At 43.3% G+C, this 16025-nt stretch overlaps 1 protein-coding gene across 1 annotated transcript; it reads right to left on the bottom strand.

Annotated features, from left to right (window-relative positions):
• Positions 1-1326: 1326 nt before the first annotated feature.
• Positions 1327-15838, bottom strand: RECQL (RecQ like helicase). The gene is made up of 15 exons (XM_033162244.1): positions 15768-15838; positions 13162-13247; positions 12417-12611; positions 11415-11594; positions 10901-11007; positions 9047-9245; positions 8375-8541; positions 7150-7231; positions 6833-6981; positions 6626-6743; positions 6382-6520; positions 5063-5154; positions 3515-3731; positions 2946-3075; positions 1327-1971 (listed from the first exon to the last, which is right to left on the bottom strand). Exons 2-15 carry the CDS (start codon positions 13178-13180, stop codon positions 1789-1791), a joined length of 1977 nt encoding a protein of 658 aa, XP_033018135.1. The 5' UTR covers positions 13181-13247; positions 15768-15838; the 3' UTR covers positions 1327-1788.
• Positions 15839-16025: the final 187 nt, after the last annotated feature.

Genomic DNA, 16025 nt, shown 5'->3' with positions numbered 1-16025 from the left:
ACAGTTTAAGCATTTTGAAATGCTGTGTTGCTGTTTTTTTTAGCAGCAGTGCTTATTTCTCTCTTTCTAACCCCCCCCCCCCAAAAAAAAAAGATTTGGAAGTGCTGCAACTTTGGATAGATTGTGACTATCTCCTAAACATGACTCGCTTCTTAAAATTATTTTTCTAACTATACTGGAGTTGATGCAGGCCACTTTCACTTACACACAGATGGGCTTTATCCCCACCCCCTGGCAGGCATGAATACTGCAGCCAATGATACAGAACTAAAACGTGGGTCTGTGAGGAGGGATCCTCAGGGTCTGCTCAGTAGAGTCCCAGGACATGTAAATGGTAAGTGAGAGAACCTATTGATTAATCAGCTTTCAAAAATAAAATTTCAGGACCTGGGTAATGTTGGATGACAATTTAAAATTATTTTTATTTTGAAAAAATTAAAAACATCCCATAACTTGAATTGCACTGTCTAGAGCGTAGTGTTCTGGGTTTATCAAGTAACTTTGCTTGGGAGAATAAGTTACCCAATGAGGGTCACTTTAAAAAGAGTAACTGTTTTACTTCATTGGAAGTAGTTAGGTTCCTACTATGCATTTTGCCTCTATTACAGTATGTCACCAGGTTTTACAATATAGCTGCCTCTGGAAACAGATGAAGGGCCATTCAGTTCACTGTGGCCAAAAACATACCACTGGAATTGACAAACGGGGCAGGGCAGAGACATTTATGCCCTACCAGTACCCTGCTTTTGAATTACTATGTACTTAACTATCATGCTCCAGCTGCTGATGGACTTATTCACACTCTCTTCATTTTCCTTTCAGAAAAAAATATACACCACTTGACTGTAAAAATTCAAAGCAGTTCACAAAGGATAAAACAGTAAAAAATAAAATCACAACCATACTTCCTCAACCTCGACCCTCCAGATGTTTTGAGACTACAATTCCCATCATCCCTGACCACTGGTCCTGCTAGCTAGGGATCATGGGAGTTGTAGGCCAAAAACAACTGGAGGGCCGAGGTTGAGAAAGCCTGCTTTAAAACATACAAAAGTTAAAATACTAAGACAACTCTAATTACCTCAATATTATAAATAACACGGTACCCTTGCCTGAACAAGAATGCTTTTAGCTTGCGCTGAAGAGTTCAATGAAGCTTGGGGGTTGGATAACTTTACAAACACCGTATGTCATATTCAGGCAAGTCTTGTCTTGTCTCTCCCCCCACCCCCCGTTGTGGCAGTGAATTATAAAACCACTATTTTAAGGTGCGCACTCCAGCCGTCAAGCTGGTCCACAAACATCACAGTAGGAGAGGAAGGACTAATTTGTGGGACAAGAAACATTTTAATACATAGCATATATACAACATTTTTGAGTATGCAAAGTCATGCAATATCTTAGTAGTCCTTACAAATACCATGAATTGTGGTGAATGTGTATTATTTACATCCCGACTCAGAACAAGATATTCAAGGCAGTTTAAGGAGGTTACATAATGGATTTTAAGAACAAAGTCATGTTTCCTTGTATTTCTGGTGGAAAGCAGAGTCCTACCCATCAACTCCCTGTCCAGCCAGCCATCACACTTACGTTATAATCCAAAACAAGGGCTAGGATAAGGGAGACCTAGAAAAACCCATACAATGCCACAAGCCTGGTGATGTGATGAGTGAGGGCCTAGCAGCCTTGGGGGCAAATTCTGTCCTTGTCCAGCCCTGTTGCTTTCTTGGCATTTCTTGCAGCTCCCAATTTATTTTGGAGTTGAAAAGTAACAAACAAAATACTCTAGGAATCATCGATGAACAGCAAGTCGTCGTCATCGTCCTCCTCTTCCTCTTCCATTTTAATCTTTTTTGCTTGGACGTGTTTCTCTGAATGAGGCGGTTTATGTTCACTTCCCCTTTTTTTACGTGCAACATCCGTTTTCTTTCCAGATGAGCCTCCTAGGCTGGATAATGGAGATTTGACCTGACAATCAAAACAATTTTTGTTAGCGCACACAATCTCTGACTTCAAACTAGATGTTGACATTCTACTTCTCCCCCCATTATCTCCTCCAGTATTGCAGGAGTGAGTGGCTAATTTGGGGCGGGGTCGGCAAGGTCACCTGTCCTTGGACATCGGGGGTCTGCACAAAAGTGGGTGTTGCCAAGTTTACACACTTGCCCACACAGGATGTACACAGCAGCAGCAGCCACAGGTTATTGCCCCTCCCCACTCATCAATGTTCACTTGGTTGTCGGCCCTCCTGGGGCCTACCCAGGGTCCCGAGAGCCCTGCTATTAACCTCCCTTGTCTTCAGGCATCCTAGCACGGATGAAGCTCTACCAGTCTGTTTTCCACCTATCGTCTCCTGATGCTGCTCCTATTTCTCCTGATGGCTCCGCTTTGGTAGAACAGGGCTCTGGGAGCAGTGCCACAATGCAGCATGGACACCACATAATTTCACAGCAACTATACTGCTCATTCACGTAGTGCACTCACAGTTATCTGCACAGAGCACACACACAAGTAAACCCAACAAAGGGTGAGTGGGAAGAGTACAGTGATCTTGGTGGGTATTAAAAAAACAAGAACAACAACAAAACAGACCATGTAAAATCCATAATGTCACTGCTGAAAGAAAAATTTCAGCCCTAGCAACAAACCCTATTTTTTGTTATCGTGGAACATTCAACTGTAGTTTGAACCCTCTTGCATGGGGTGGGGTGGGGGGTCAGCATTAACAAAAACACTGTGCTGCCTGCTCAGAATTATTTTGGACAGAAAGCTTTTAAAGCTCTAATTTGTCTCTCTGTGATTTGTGTCACTTGCTAACACACACGAAAAAAGTTCCCATGAAAATTAGAAAAGGGGATGAGCATGTAAAGGCAAAGCTACTGTTATTAGATGTTATTAAACCTAGAAAAATAACCAACAACAACAACAACAACAATAAATACCTTAGCAATACTGTTTTTGCTCATTACCACTGGCATCGTGATAACATGAGTCTTGTTTTTCAGAAGATCAGCTCTGGGTCCTATCTTCACGTAGGATATTGTAGCAAATGCTGTGAAGCTGAAGTCTTCCCTGAAAGAAATTAAGCCTTTGCATATGAAAAGGGGAGAGGTAGAGCAGTTTGAAAAGGATGGGGAACACTTGACTGAAACACAGCAGAAATGAGGTTCATGTTTTATGGATCTTTGGCTTTGGAAATGGGGTGGGGGAGCATCCACTGTATTTTGGGGTCTAAGCCTAGTGCCCCATAAAATATTTTCCTTTGAATTTGTACAGTTAACACTGAGCTAACAGAACAGAGCGGGCTAACCTTTGCCCCACCAGATCTTGCTGGAACTACAAATATTGCCATTCCTTGCAACTGGCTATGTTGGTTAGGGCCGGTGTGTGTTGGACCCCAACAAAATCTATAGGGTCACAGGTTAGCTGTAATAAAATTCTGGGGGGGGGGGAGGGGGTGGTTATACAAGGCATGGAGGTATGTAAATAGGCTCCTTGTTTCAATACTTACTTCAGGTACTGCTGCAGTATCAAATGGGCAACAATTCTCTCCAGTGCATCCCGGGGAAGCTTGGGAGAAACAACATCTACTCCCAGTTTTGACAAACCCTTCCCTAGCCAGGCATCAATCAGCTTCAGAGGAGTGAATTTCTCTCTCATTTGGTCCACTTGCTTTAAAATATTGACAAGATCCCGGCAGTGCCCTGTCACATCCATCTTCTCAAATGCTAAGTGTCACCGGGTGGGAGGTGGGGGGGAGAGATGGGGGAAAAAACCCACAAAAACATAAATTGTTAGCTGCAGGAATTGGAGGGACCAAAACAGGCATCAAATTCAACCTATCCCAGGCAGGCTTCCACATATGAAAAACCTCTAGCTTTGAACCTCTCACCCTATAGCTGGAGGATGCGAGTACCTACTGCCATTAGCAAAGCTTTCTCAGAATGGTGAAGCCAAGCTAAAGGAAACAAAAAGCGTGGGCATTACAGTGGTACCTTGGTTCTTGAACTTAATCCATTCCAGGAGTCCATTCGACTCCCAAAACAGTTCGAAAACCAAGGCGCGGCTTCCGATTGGCTGCAGGATCTTCCTGTAGTCAAGTGGAAGCCGTGTCGGACGTTCGGCATCCGAAAATCGTTCACAAACCAACCAGAACACTTACTTCCAGGTTTGCAGCGTTCGGGAGCCAAAACGTGCAAGTACCAAGGTGTTCGAGAACCAAGGTACAACTGTACAAAGAATGTGGCTCTCTTCAGCACGGTACACTCGCCTTCCTTGGGCCAACCAACATTTTTGAAAAATCGTTGGCATGCATGTTAAAGGTAAGTTGTAACTTAACTGTAATAACAGAGCTGTACAAGTTGTTCCTTGGTGTGAGCACTAGGTCCCACCCGTGTGGGTGTGGCCTGACGCAAACCAATGCGGCTGAAGAAAAGGGCACTTGCTGTTCTGCAACAACAGCCAGTCATCATCATCATCATCAAAATTTTATTCGACCGTCAGTCAGAAAGCAAGGATTTATCCATACAAAAATAAAAACGACTAAGCATCTAAAGGAACATGACACTTAAGACAGCAATAAAAGTAGATTATACATTTAGACCCATGTCAATTTTAACCTTACGGCGCTTAAGGGCCAAAAAAAAAAGGAATTTGGCCACCAAGGATGCTGTGGGTCCAGTAAAGTTATTCAGCAAAAACAAAACCTGTTTTTCTCTGTCTACAGGACTAGGTTGGGATAGCAGTGGAGCTATAAATTTTTGTCTAAGGTCTACATAAAATGGGCAGATCAGAAGAATATGTTCAGTTGACTCAACCACTCCCAAGGCAAAGGACAAAATCTCTGGGCATATGGGACTCCCCTGTACCTTCCCAACAAAACTGCCGATTCCAACAGCCAGTCATGGGTAGCTTATGCTCAAGAAAGCGATTGCCTTCCTCAGCACAGCTGGTGCAAGAGAACACAAATCCTTGCAATGCACTTGGGAGTGAGCTGCACCAAGAGGGAGCCAGTCTGGTTTATTTCAAACCTTCCAGGTTTGAAATCTTTTTTACTTACACTCCTCTCGGCAGCAGTTATCACACATTTTGTTGCAGTTGGCGGAGTCCCAGGCCTCGTCAAAGTGATGTGCTATGAGAACTCGGCGACATCTGCAAGTACAAATACCTGGGGTGAGGATGCAACCCAATGCATGTGGCTCCTATGGAAAGGCTATAAGACAATGGGCAGAGTAAACGTTGCAAGTAAGACAGGTGCTGTATTCAAAAACCCAACTGATGGAAGAATGTGGGATAAACAAGTCTCACTGAAATTAAAGTCTGTTAATTTGAATAGGAGCTTAATTTCTCTGGAACTTGCTGCCTTCCATCAATTTAAATTCACTACAGACATTAAGTGTGCACTTGAAATATATAGGTTTCTGAGGCGGAGATGGACTATTTGATACATGAGAGGTAGATTCCAATTTTCTGTGCGCAGCCCTTAATATGGGATTACAGAGAGAAACAACAGTGTAAACGGACACATAGATACAACCCATGCAAGCCTGTAGTCATTTCTTTTTAAATATCTGAGATATTTCTGCAGCTACTAAAATATGAAAGATGAACATGATGAATATTTTCTGAATCGAAGAAACCTGTCACCCTGGAAAAATTAGGTTTCCTTGCTATCGAGTTTGGATTTTCTCAAAATACTGGCAGTTCTGATGCAAATGTAGCATTGGCACTCTGAATACCATGTTTTTGCAAATAAGGAACCAGTCTCAGCAGCAGGTATCTATAGGTCTGGGCTTGACCTTGTTGACCTGGGAAAACATGGTGCTTGGCATTTAACTTTTGGGTTTTAGAAAACAAAAACAAAACAGAGATGAGATTAACATTCCATTTATTAAATTTATATCCTGCTCTTCCTACCCAGGGCAGCATAGTCTAGTAGCACAAAAAAAAATCAATAGCAAAAGTTATTTCTGCAACCACTTAAGACACGGTTGGACCGCTGAGGGAGGGAGGGGGGAGATTAGGATATATGTTAATTGTATTTTTTGTGGATGTGGGGACTGTTTGAGATTGTTTGAAACTTTATTTGATGATTTGTTATTGATATAAGTTTTGGACAAAAAAAATGTATCAAAAAATATCAATATACTGGCAGACAGCAAAAGAGCATAGGATGCCTCGCAGGGCAAAAGGAGACCCCAAGACCAACTGCACAACACTGCTTTCCTTAGAAAAAATCACAGTAAATAATATATTTGGAGGCTTGGTATTTTTGGATACTAACTTCAACACCCTGGCCAACACCGCATTTTACAGTAAACTCAAGACAAAAAAGTAGCTTAAAACAAAAAAAGGACCGCCTCAGACAAAATCACTTGCCTGCTCATGTTGTGGCAATATGAAACCATGTCGTACAATTTTTGTTGCCCTACGTTTTCCATCACCACCATCGTGCTGATTCTGAATATGTCCCCGAAACCGTAATATAAGATGCAGTCGGCTTTCTGGTCATCCCGACCTAGAAGGAAAGATTAAGAAGCAGATTTTTCTTTCCCCCCTGTCAGAAGCATAGGTACATATGAGTACATGCATCTACCTAGAATCTCATCTCCGTTGAGCATACCTGCACGCCCGCTCTCTTGGTAATAGTTTTCCATGGATTTGCTCATTGAATGGTGTATTACAAACCTCACGTCTGGTTTGTCGATTCCCATGCCGAAGGCAACGGTGGCCACTACCACCTGAAACACAAAGGCAATAAGGATCGCCAGGACATGAGGGGTGGGTGCAAGTTGAATAGAGGAAGTTATGGAGTTCTTGCACAGCTCACCTGAATGTCGTTGGCAGACCATCGCTTGTGAACTCTGCTCTTATCTTTGGGTTCCATGTTGGCATGGTAGGTACCTGCTTTAATCCCCAGCTTCTGTAAATTCATAGTAACCTGTTCGGCATCCTTCTGGGAAAAGCAGTAGATAATTCCTGTATCGAAATAATTTTACACCGATGAAATCAACAAATGGGCTCCAAGCTATGCGGTACTTAAGCAGGACTTGGGAAGACTTGGGAGCACTACCTTACAAGGGGTGGTCTCCTACAGATGCTACTGTGCTTTAAGAAGTCAGCACTCATTTTCATTACAAAGTTCACCTGAAAGGCCTTTGTATCTTCCATTGATGAGTTTGACTATGTCCTCAATGAAATTCTGAGCAGCTGATGGCTTTTGTCGAACCTAAAACACATATTTTAAGAAACAGGCATTCAAAAGCACACATTTACAAATTAAATTTTTCATCTCTTCAGAAAACTGCTAAGTGATCACTGTGGGTTAAACCACAGAGCCTAGGGCTTGCTGATCAGAAGGTCGGCAACCCGCGATGGGGTGAGCACCCGTTGCTCGGTCCCAGCTCCGGCCCACCTAGCAGTTTGAAAGCACGTCAAAGTGCAAGTAGATAAATAGGGAAGGTAAACAGCGTTTCCGTGCGCTGCTCTGGTTCACCAGAAGCGGCTTAGTCATGCTGGCCACATGACCCGGAAGCTGTACGCCGGCTCCCTCGGCCAGTAACGCGAGATGAGCGCCGCAACCCGAGTCGGACACGACTGGACCTAATGGTCAGGGGTTCCTTTACCTTTACATTACATTTTGGAATAGAAACACTCCCTGCTATGATTGGTTGAGGCCACCTTAACTCAGTGTTCTCCAAACATCAAATCCCATCTCCCAACAGCCCTTGCCAGCATGACCAATGTCCTAGGATGATGGGAGCAATATCTGGGCGGCCACATCTCCCCACCAATGCTCTACAGCGCATCACGCCCCAAACCCCCTGTTTTCTTTTAGAAAGAAGGTCACAACTCGGAAGTCCAAGCTCTTAGCTCATCTGGTCCTGGAAGCAAAGAGGTGACCTGAGCAAATCTGCTTATTTGCATATTATATTCAGACTACTGGAGGGGGGCTGAATTAGTTTGCTACAATGCACCCAGATCCATATTTATATACACTTCTGAAAAGCAACAAATCATTCCAGACTCTGCCTTTTAATTCCCAACATTACAGTAGTATTTAAGAAATTGAATTGGTAAGTTTTGTAGAAAAGGATGCGTGTGCCCAACATGACTTACAACAAAAGTAAGAAACTGTAACAATGAAAGTTTGTAAATGAGATAAGTCTCTAGTAGTGCATGGGGTGTGAAACTGTCCAGAATTCATGACTCCCTCCAGTATGAGAATGGTGGAGTTGAACTAAAACACTCTATGAATGTGATGAAACCAGCTTAAATCCTACACATCCATTTTTGGTTTCTTAGCGAGCTTCTCAAACATTCCTAGAAAAGGCTGTCTTCCCAAAGGCAAGAACAGACTCAACAGGGATACCTCATAATATAGGTTGGGCCGATTAAATGATGCCGTGAAAGTGATGCACTTCTGGACGCAAAGAATTTTCTGAGCATCGTGCAGAACGTGGCTTGTTGCAGTCGCTGTCAGCCCAATCAATGGAGCATTAGGAAATTGCCGCTTTAAGATACCAAGCAGCTTGTAATCTGAACAGAAGTGGAAGACAAAAAAAGCAGGAATATTTTAAAGATATATAAATAAAACCCCTAATATTTGCTGCCGCTATATTCTGTCTAGCTCTGCTTAAGCTACTTGTAAGTATCAAAATCATTTTGGAGTTATGAACTAGGCAAATCTCAACACTGCCGAAATCGATCACCTTTTTTAAAAAAAACAAAAACAACCTTTTTTAAAATCCATTTTAAAAACAACAAACAGTAATGTGTTTCTCTGAAAAGCAGTTTCTCTGAAAAGCAGATGTGTTTCTCTGAAAAGCAGTTTCCCCACCACCACCAATGTTTCCATGTGGCAGGATACTGCAGCAGAGTGATAGATGTGGTCCAGGGAGGGAGAAAGAACCTAGGCCACAGGGAACTGATAAATACAACAACAACAAAATGAAGTGAGAAGAGCAATGAGGCTTAATAGTTTCTAGTGGAGAAGAGTCAAAGCTCATCCTGGTAACATGAAATCCCTTCTAGACAGACATACCAGGCCTGAAGTCGTGTCCCCACTGGCTGCAGCAGTGAACCTCATCCACTGCAATGCGCGTAAGCCTTCCTGCTTGGTAAGCTTTTTCCAGCTTTGACATAAACATCTTGCTTTTCGCAATCTTCTCCGGGGTCACGTAAATGAGTTTCAGTTCCGAACTGCGAGACAGCATTTCAGCATGAACCCACTTCACATGTTCCTATTTGGGAAGGAGAAAAGGGCGCTTGGCACACATAACCAGGGGGCATCAAAATGACAACGCAGCGTAATAACCAACAACCGCTTCTCTAATCTGCCAGGCCTTTGCCTAATTATAAAAATCTGTGGCCATTTAAACTGCGGGGTATTGCTTTTGTCTGTTACTATATTGTGTATTTTTGTGTTCTTATATTGTAAACTGCCCTGTTAGCCTCGGATGAAAGGCGGTATAGAAATTATTATTATTTCATCACAAAACTTTAGGGGCACCTAACAACTCTGCTATTTATGGGTCAAATCAGCCTGAATCGGAAGGAGGAGGGCTGCTTTATGGAATTGTGCCAGGAGAAGCAAGAACAACATGGCAACATATGCCAGTGTTAAAGAAGCTGAAAGAAGCTGAGTGACAGCCATGGCAAATCCTCATTCCATTTAAACAAGACCTTAAGAAAAGTGAAAACAGTAGTTTCCTTTCTTAAGTACCCCTTGCAAAGTGGTAAGATATCTTCTCTTGGCAACTTAAAGACTTGTATTAGTCCTGCACTTGGTTTGCACCAAGGAAGAATAGACAATGTGAATTGTACAGAGATACACTGCTTATTTGGTTTTAAAGCTTACTGGTGCATTTTATGGTGTTTTTATTGTTGCAACCCACCCCAAGATCACTTGGCAACGAAGGGTGGGATACAAATTCTACAAATATGTAAATCTAGAATCCGGTCACAGCAGACAACCTCTGCTAAAGGTAGGAAAACCTTACATAAACACTCAGAGCAAGTAACCTAGCTTTAAGTAAAGTAGGCTACATTACAGTCATCAAGAAAGTTCCTGACTTCTTCATATTATGAAGGTGAAAACTGTATGTTCCCAAGCTATGTTCAAGTTCACCAGCTGAGGAATTTGTGCAATGCATGTCTATGCATTTTCAGAAAATGTAATGCAAACAACTTCCAGTTCTGCCCTATCGAAAACCACAAAATTGGGAATACATGCATCATGTGTCTATCTAAGCACCAGCCGTTTGTCAAACTGAGGTTCAAAAACCCACCTGTGGCCATGGTGCACCAAATGATGAATATAGGGTTTTTATATTTTAAAAAGTTTTTTGAACCATGCAACTTGATCAAATACTCCTAGCCTCAAGTTCAATTCTGTCCCCATTGGCTCTCATTCCTGGGCTGACCTGCTCTAATCAGAATGACGCCTTAAAGGAGGTTTATCTCAGATTCAGACACAGACTAGCTATAGCCAATCCAGACTGTAAAGCTTTAGTGCAGACAGGCAGAATGCCTTTCTCTTCTCAGTGAGTTCCTATCACCTTCTAAGTCAAAAGTTAACCTTTCCAGGACAGCAAATCCCATTCTAGAAATTAAGCACGGAACCCAACCCCACTGAGACTGTGTACAAAAGAACAGGTGAACTGAACCCCTGCAATATCAACATTCTAGAGAGCGTTTTCATGAATATTCTTTTTCAGAGAATTTTTGCCCTTTCACATGCAACTTGTACAAGTCATATGAATAAGCAGAAGTGACCCCAGTCACCTGTGGCCGCAGCTTTTAATATATGAGGTAAGCATGTCAGCATTTCTCTCAGATGCCAAAGACTGATGCCCATGTTTGGCAGCCAGCCACCTTGCTGGGCAGCCAGCCATACCTTGCTGCTTGAGGCGTTTAGTAAAGTCGCAGAAACTCCCAGCTGCTCCAACATCATTAGCTGGTCTTCCATTAGTGAGATCAGAGGACAAATCACAAGTGTGAAGCCTGAAATGAAAAATAAACCCTCGTCTCAAGTCACCGGAAAAGTTCTGTTTCAGCACATGTCAAATAGCAGGATTCTCCACACACACCTCTAATGGCAGATATGTCTAGCTTCAGGCATGTTGAGGCCACGATTAATGCTAAAGACGATCTGTTATCGGTTACAAATATACAGTAAAGCCACAATTTAGCTTGAAAAGCTAAGCTCTCAGCCTCAAAGGACGTCATTTGCAGGACTAGTCACCTTGGCAAGCAGATAGGACAAGAGAAGGAGGAAAACTGCCTTAACCATGGTTTGCTCTTGCAAATTCACCCCTCCTCCTGTAGCCACGTATAACTAACAAGTTATGTATGGCCCAAGTTGAACAACTTTAACTAATGTCATTTTGCTTATAAGTACAAGCACATACCGTCAGAACATACTGCTGGCAGCTGATAACAGAGACTCTTTCCCCCTCCAGTAGGCATGACAAGGAATACATCCCTTCCGCCCATTGTAACATTGATTGTTTCCAATTGCAAAGGCCTAAATTTTCGAAGCTTGAAGTTATTTTGTAACGCATCTCTGACGTTTGCAGACCATGAAAAATCTGTGAAAATGCAATAGCAGCCGTACATTTAAAAACAACACTGGAGTTAATTTGAACACAGACAGCATTAAGGGATTCCCACCCACCTCTACCAAGGGGTAATACAGTAGTGAACATTGTCTTCCTAGTTGACTTTAATCCCCTAAATTGTTAAGCGCTGCCTGCATGAGTGCACATAGATCTGTGCTGAACAACAAATGAGCCTATGTCTACTCAGAAGTTAGTCCCACTGAGTTCAATGTGACTTACTCCCAGGTAAGTGTGTGTAGGAATGCAACCTGAATTACATGGGACCTGATTTCTATCTCCCCCTTGAAATTCAAATAGTCATTTGAGGGTGAATACTAGGAACCCTAAGACCAGCAGGCTAAACCTTTCTTGGGAACTGGAAGTAAAATACAGGAGACATACATTTATGTCAGTGTAACCACCATCCTGAAGACAAAAATGAAGAGACCTGCTAAAGCCAAGAGCACGGCTCAGTGGAAGGCTTTCCATTGCCCATTTGTGGGCCAAACTAAATTATGGTAGGTAGGTGCACTGGGAAAGAATTTGCAAACTTAAGTGGGGCAAATGGAAGATGAAGTCATGCTATATGTAGAATATTTATTTGGAAGCCATGGCAACCTTAATGCTTTTATCTCATTTAACAGATGCACGTTTAAAAAAATAAATACATACACCCCTTCAAAATAAGCTACAAGAAACTACCTTGCTGCAAAGTCACATCTCATGCTATTTTAACAGCAAGCAGCAGTGTTTTGAGCTGTTCGACAATAGTTTTCATGAGAGCGCAAGGATTTAAAAATAGTAAGTCCCGACCTTCCTTGTTCCAGTCTTCTGCTGCTGATTCAGCATCTTTGCTGCTCCCGCTCTCTGAGTCAGAAAACTGTTTTATTTTCTTCTTTAGCACTGTCTTTTTCTGAATGAGCGCCTGCTGATGTTCAAGAAGTTCTTGTACCTGGATCTCCAGAGCCTGCAGTTCACTGTCAACAGATGCCAATTCCTCTTCCAGCACTAAGGTAGAAAGATTGCCATGCATTCCAACATATGTTTGTTCCCTGGTGCATTAACCCACCCCAGGACTCAAAAGGAGTTTAGCAGAGCCTTTTTACTCTTCCTATTAGGAACTCTTCTTTAAACCTTACTCTAAATCAGAAGAGGGCTTCTTCTTTGGCTGGTGGACCTCTCACCCACCCCTTCTTCCTATATGCTGGTTTCCTTTGAATAATGCTTCATGGGGCTGAACTCTTGAGCTCTTATGAAGCTTCCATGCCCAGCTCTTTATCCCAAACTACCAGATACCCCAAGCACTGCCTTCCTATTCAAGCAATTTGTTATACAGCCAGAACAACCAGCCAAATGGCCCATGCACACAAGTTTTATCCAAAAAATAAATGGGGGGGGGAGGGAAATCCTTCCCCCATTTATTCCTGCTTGGCAGGGGTTTGGACTGGATGGCCCTTGTGGTCTCTTCCAACTCTATGATTCTATGATTCTAAATCAGAGGAACAACATAGGTTTATTGCTAATGGAACAAATAAACTGTAGCCAAAGATCTGGTTACCTGGCAGTGTTGTTGTCATCTTCAAAGTTAGAAAGGCACCTCACTTGGTGAAATATTGACCAAAGCAATTTTCTAATAATTTCCTTCTGTAAAAGTAATTTTGAAAGCATATTAATTTCTTGAAAGCCTGCAGGCAAGCAGAATAGCTTCTATTGCAGAAACTCTGTGCTCCTAAGCACCATATAAATCTCTTTGGGATGTAACAGCAGCCATGCAACAGAAAATGTAGCCTTTAAACAGAGAAAAAACACTTCCATCTGTACTAGAAAGAGCCAAGCTAAGATCCCACTCCAATATGGAACCACACTCAATATGTCATTATTGTCCACCTCCCATTTCTATGGACTATGATCACATTTTTTTCTTATGTAGGTACAGGATAGGCTCATGTTCAAATTGCCACTCACCCATTGAGTCTGCAATGCCATGTATGCTTATCTTGGATTTCAGCCCCATTAAACTCACAAGTATCAACATGCATCAGATTATATTGCCCATGATCTAGGGCAGTGGTGGCGAACCTTTTAGAGACCGAGTGCCTGAACTGCAATGCAAAACCCACTTATTTATTGCAAAGTGCCAACACCGCAATTTACTGTATTTTTCTGGGTATAACACACTTCCTGTTTGGGGGGACTCCTGATTAAGATAATGGGGGGAGATTGCCACGCATGTGCACAGGGAGTAGCTGACAGGCAGGCACACAGCAGCAGCAGCAGCGACAACACAATCATTTTAAGAAAGGGACTTAGGGACGTGGGTAGCGGTGGGTCCCCCCGTTGTTGAACTCCGACGCCATGCCTGGTGATGTACGGATGCCCTCTCGGGAAGAGGCTCTGCTAGGCAGATCTGAGGCAATTGTAGTGTCAGGTACGGGAAGAGAGAGACCCACGTGTATCCCTGTATTTTCACGGGGTGGGTGCCGCCGAGGTGGGAGTGGGCTTAAGAAATCCCCACCCACCATGATCAGTTATGCTTTCTTTCTGTCCTTTACCCGGCCGTATCTATCTCACAAGGCACAAGCGCCTCCCGGCTAGAAAAAAAGGGAACACCAGTCATTTAAGGCAGGGAAGCTCCCCGTGGGGTTTTCTCCCGAGTAGACCTGCACGGGACCGGGCTGTTCCTGATCGTTGGCAGAGAAGAGCAAGGAGGATCCAACGCCGTGTAGCTCAAGGGTCTTTAGATCTCAGGTCCTTAGAGCAGAGATTGCAGGAGGGATCCTGCGCGCGCACTCTCCCGTGGCGCTCCGGAGGAAGTTTTGAGCCTCCAGGAGCGCTTGGAATGTGCGTTGTTTTGTGGTTTGCAAACTGGCTCTGACGCATGACGCTCCCGCGGCAGGGAAATCGGGAGCTGGGATTTGCACCCCAAAATAAGTTACGGGTGTGCAAGCTTCCGTTCGTTATGCAAGCTGCTCAAATAAAGGGCTGGCTGCATGGGCGTAGCCAAGGGAGGGCAGGGAGGGGCAGCTGCCCCCCCCCCAGTCCAATAAAAATCTATAAAAATAAAAATAAAATAAGAAAGGGACTTGGGAACTCCGGCACCCTCCTCCATACCGCCACTTTGAACACATGGGCTCGCACACTCCCTTCTTCCCTCTCACACGCACACATACAGAGAGCCACCCTCTCGCGTTCCCTCATGTTATGCGCAGCACAAAATCTCAACTGCCCGTCCTTGTCAGACGCTTCTCTTCCGGCTGACGGTCCCCTGCACACAAACACACACACACTTTTGCAGTGTGCACGGGCGCAAGTGCTCCTCCAGCAGCCTCCTCCAGCTCCGTTTCAAGATAGCGCAGGGGCTGGGATCGCCATTTCACTCAGTGCTGGGGCGACAGCACGCGTGCCCACAGAGAGGGCTCCGAGTGCCGCCTCTGGCACGCGTGCCATAGGTTCGCCACCACTGATCTAGGGCCAGTCACTCATAATTTAATTTATTATGAGCAAAATTTATACTTCCCTGAGCTCAGGAACAAAATGCCTTCAAGGTGCCTTTTGCAGATTTTTGCTTTCGACTATTTTTGCCCATTTATACTTGCATTTGCTTAGCCCACAGATATAAAATTGGTTTCTTTATGGAATATATTTTAGCCACAAGAGGGCATCACACATATCCACATAGAGACCCATAGTTAAGCAAGGATTTTTTTTTAACTGGCATGTTTTATGTACGACTCGTCCTCTTAAACAAAAGAACAAGTGTCTTGCTACATCTTAGAGACTCACAAATTTGTTATTTAGTACATTATTCATGTTACATTGCTATTTATTTTACTACATCTTTGACTGCATAATAAAACTTCCTGTTGTACTATTTATTTTATAAATTACTTATTATTATTTATACAGAGAAACGTATCCCGCAATAAACTTGTCACTCGTCAATGTGTTTTGATTTCAAGCTGCTTGGGCAAAAAAAGCAGAGTTTGCAGGGGCAGAGATGTCACATGACTGACAGGTGACATCAAGCAACTGTCAAGGGGGCCACCACACCCACCGAGCATGAACATGTTAGGGATGATGGGAGTTGGGAGTGCAAAAACACCTGAGGAGGCACAGGATTCCCATCCTTGCTACATGTGAAATACTTTCCTAATAAAAACTCACCACTCATGAAACCAAAAGTCTTTCCAGCACCAGGTTTTCCAGCATATTCTCCGCTGGCAGTTTTGAATCAATCGTCCTGCTGGATCAGCCTTCGCGAACTCATGTCCACAGGCTTAACAATAGAAGAGACACAATGATTTGGTATTGTTATTGTGAATAAATTGGTATTGTTATAATGAGGCTATTATTGGTATGTAATTGAAAACTAATAAAAATTATTTTTTTAAAAAACACAATAGAAGAGGCACCAGGCACACC

This window comes from Lacerta agilis, chromosome 10 (assembly GCF_009819535.1).
Source record: "Lacerta agilis isolate rLacAgi1 chromosome 10, rLacAgi1.pri, whole genome shotgun sequence".
In the NCBI taxonomy this organism is placed as follows: Eukaryota; Metazoa; Chordata; class Lepidosauria; order Squamata; family Lacertidae; genus Lacerta; species Lacerta agilis.
This window is presented reverse-complemented; position numbering and strand designations above follow the sequence as displayed.

Excerpts from the sequence above, each read along its gene's own strand:
- RECQL (XM_033162244.1), bottom strand. Across the intron at positions 9,246-10,900 it reads TAAACGCCTCAAGCAGCAAG|GAACATGTGAAGTGGGTTCA; the intron begins GTATGGCTGGCT and ends CTTCCCAAATAG. Across the intron at positions 3,732-5,062 it reads TAACTGCTGCCGAGAGGAGT|CATTTGAGAAGATGGATGTG; the intron begins GTAAGTAAAAAA and ends GGTGACACTTAG.